This window comes from Loa loa, assembly GCF_000183805.2.
Source record: "Loa loa unplaced genomic scaffold supercont3.1083, whole genome shotgun sequence".
In the NCBI taxonomy this organism is placed as follows: Eukaryota; Metazoa; Nematoda; class Chromadorea; order Rhabditida; family Onchocercidae; genus Loa; species Loa loa.
The window spans coordinates 1-3,866 of record NW_018109263.1 but is presented as its reverse complement, the minus strand read 5'-3'; the positions used below and the strand labels follow the sequence as shown (position 1 = coordinate 3,866).

Sequence of the window (3,866 nt, the reverse complement as noted above, 5' to 3'; positions counted from 1 at the left end):
GCTCAAAGATCGGAAAATGATAATGGAAGAGCGAGGAATATAAAAAATAATGTGAAACACATGTTTGAAACTTTGGTCGTTTAATTCCAACCAATCTGAAATAAAAAGCTTCCATTCGAGCTTTTTTGCCATTTCAAATATTCTGTACTTTACTTCGCCTTGTTCTTCACTACATCAATGGCATACGTCTTTTGGTTCAATTTTCTGCTATACACCGCTTCAGTTCAGAACACTCCAGGTAAGAAATGTTCATTCCATGTCCAACGGAAGATCCTCAGTTAGGCCATACTTCGGTAAACACATCAAACGATCAAAAAGTTTATCAAGTTAACAAAATCATTCGAGCAAAGAGTATTTCTTAGAAAACTTCAATGTCCGTGGGAAAGCAGATTTAACAGTAGTTGCCTCAGATACATGTACACATAACAGTAGATGGGGAAATGGTAATGGATAAATACCGAAAACAAGTAGTAAAGCATTATATAATGGCATATCGTTTTAATCCTTTCAGTTTATGCTTTTACCCAATTGGATAAAGTTGAAAATATAAACTAAAAGAATCCCAAATCCGAAGCTGATCTCCTTGCAGCGAAAAAATTCAGAATTACCCCTCATCATACATTTTTCCATTAGAGGCAACATGAGAATGAGCTTATTGCTTTAATAATATATAATAATAGATATTTGCTCTAATAATAGATATGTAGAATTCATAATTTGATGCTCACTGCAGTATTTTATTAACCACACTAGATAGCTGCTTGTTATTTGCCGCAGTTGGTATTTGGCAGTTACTGATGAAACAGAGTGACAGAATTCAAGCAATTAGCGTCTTTACAATCCGATGAATTTAAATGATGTTGACAATGGTGACAACAATGTTATAACTGATAGATCAAAAAACAAGGTCAAAGTTCATTAGGTTAACAAAATCACTCGGGCAATGGGTATTTCTCAGAAAACTTGAGCATCCACAACAACTTGGATATGGGCACATATAACAGTGAATGAGGAAATACTAATGGGCAGTTATCGGGAACAAACAGTAACGAATTATGTGACGAAACACCGTTTTAATTCCTTCAGTTTATCCTTTACTCAATTGCATGAGATTGAAAATACAAGTGGCAATTAGTTTAAGATCGAAACTGTTCCCGTCCACACCAAAAAATTCACAGCTATCCGTCGTACGAGATTCCATCACATGTAACCATCCATCAGATGTAAGACTTAGATTCTGCCGCAAATATATACAAGAAAAATAAATAGTTTTGCGTGTTCTAAATTAACTGGAATGTGAAGTTTGTTTTATGGATGGCATTGACATCTTCATGATCAGTTTTCAAATCGAATCAATGAATTGCCAAATGAAATAGTAGGAAAACTAATTGCAGATAGAAATGTCACAGCAATTCATTTTTAGATATGAAAAAGTATGAGTGCCCACATGTTAACTGTAATGCGACCATGCAGGGCAAAATCGAATATAACGAACATTTCCAAACGCACGATAAACCATTTCGCTATCAATGCAAACATACCGGTTGTGGGAAAGAATTCCACATTTCGTCATCACTTTCCATGCACAAGAAATACTGTAAACACAAATCTCAAAGTAAGAACTTCTTCATTTTTAAGCAGTCACTGAGAAGACAAAAGGAATATTCGTGCAGAGCTCCTCAGTTTTCCAAATTCAGCAGAGTTTTTAGCATTTATTTATCTACCTGATGTGAAAGGACGTGAAAAATGTGTTACGAGATATCAGTAACCGTGCTGCTTCTTCCTTTGGTACAATAAAGTGATATCTAAGAAATGTTCATTCAATGCCCAACGGATGATTCGCAGTTAAGGCATACTTCGGTAAAACATGTTACGATTACAAAGCTCATTAAATCAACACGATCATTCGGGATAACCTTAGCAATCATAACAACGTGGATTTGATACTAGTTGCTTCAGATACGATTACATGTAACAGTAGATGAGGAAATACTCGTGGACATGAGAACAAGTAATAAAACATTATATAATGACATAATATATTTGCAAAAATAATATATTTGCAAACACAAGCGTCATATAAGTTTTCCAGTTGGGCAGATGAGGATTAAATGTCGTTTTTGTAATGTGACTGTGCAGACGAGGAAGGAATATTTAAAACATCTTGATATGGACAAGAAATATAGCTTCACTTGTCCCGAATGTGGCAAGACATTCTATTCCCCAAAGCGATTTCAACACCATGAAGATGTGCATCAACCTAAATCTCAATGTGAAATTTGTAACAGCTCCTTTTCTTATACAACTACACTGCAGCAACACAAGCGACTAAAACACGGAATTACGGGTTAGTTTCGCATATACTTTCCGGAAGTTTCCAACGTGTTTGTTCACATGAAAATGTGTTGCGAAACATTTAAGATAGTGAAGTGGCAATTCAAAAACCAAAAGTGGTAATTCCTACTGCAGTATTTTTCTAACCTGAATAGGTAACTGCTTGTCGTTTATCGCAGTTGGTGTTTGGCAGTTACTGATGTGATAATGGATGGAGTGACAAAATTCAAGCAATTAGCGTCTTTACAGTCCGATGAATTTAAATGATGTTGACAATGATGACAATAATGTTATCACTGATGCATCAAAAAACTGAAAAATGTCCATAGAGAAGCGAATATTCTATTGCATTCTCTTCTACGTTTTCATCGGTTTTTTAACACAAGGGAAGAGGTATGAAAAAAAAGTACATCATTTGATCCACGAAAACCAAATGGCCACTAACCACCCACTTCGTTTGGCTCAATGAGCTGTTATCTGAAAAATGCTCATTCTAATCCCAATAGAATGAGATTCTCAAGTTGGGGCATACTTTGGATACACGAAACCACCAAGGTCAAAGTTTATCAGTACATTAAAACTTAGATTCTTTCGCAAATATATACACAAAAAAAATGAATAGTTTCAAGTATTCTAAATTAATTGGAAAGTGAAGTTTGTTTTATGGCACTGATACCTTCATAATCAGTTTTCAAATCGAATCAATTAATTAATTGAAGTGATAGGAAAACTAACTGCAGATAGAAATGTCACAGCAGTTCATTTTTAGATATGGAAAAGTATGAGTGTCCACATGTTGACTGTAATGCGACCATGCAGGGCAAAATCAAATATAACGAACATTTCCAAATGCACGATAAACCATTTCGCTATCAATGCAAACATACCGGTTGTGGGAAAGAATTCCACATTTCGTCATCACTTTCCATGCACAAGAAGTCCTGTAAACGCAAACCTCAAAGTAAAAATTTAGCAGGGTTTTCACACTTTTATCTACCTGAAATGAATGCACATGGGAATATGTCACGAAATATCTATGACCATGAAGTGGAACAAATTGTTCACTTCGTTTAACTCAATAAAGTATTAATCTATGAAAAGTTCATTCCAGGTCCAACGGAAAGAAATCCGCATATCCAAAAACATGATGAACATTGCAAGCAACCCGGTAATGGGGAAGAATTCCGCAGTCAATCACCATTTTACAGACACAAGAAATTCCGACAACGCAAACTTCAGAGTAAAACAAATTTAGCAGAGTTTTTAGCATTTTTATTTACCTGGAATGAATGCATGTGAAAATATGTTACGAAATACGTGTGACCGTAGAGTGTAGGAAAAATTGAAAGTAAAAGTTTTTGATTTGTCGGGTTTGATTTGGAAGGATTTGTTCTTAGGCACAGACGAATATTTTGAGAAGGTATTCCTCGTTCGGTTTAGGAGGAAGTTATTAATTTGCAGCGGATAGTAGTATAATATTTATCAAAGAGAACAGAGGATACAATGCATGTTGCAGTCCTTGGCTGAGTGTT

At 35.2% G+C, this 3,866-nt stretch overlaps 1 protein-coding gene across 1 annotated transcript; it reads left to right on the top strand.

Moving 5' to 3' along the window:
* Window positions 1–2,100: 2,100 nt before the first annotated feature.
* Window positions 2,101–3,633, top strand: LOAG_13389 (hypothetical protein; the record flags this gene model as incomplete). The annotated part of the gene is made up of 3 exons (XM_003148897.1): window positions 2,101–2,347; window positions 3,104–3,295; window positions 3,446–3,633. 3 exons carry the CDS (start codon window positions 2,101–2,103, stop codon window positions 3,631–3,633), a joined length of 627 nt encoding a protein of 208 aa, XP_003148945.1.
* Window positions 3,634–3,866: the final 233 nt, after the last annotated feature.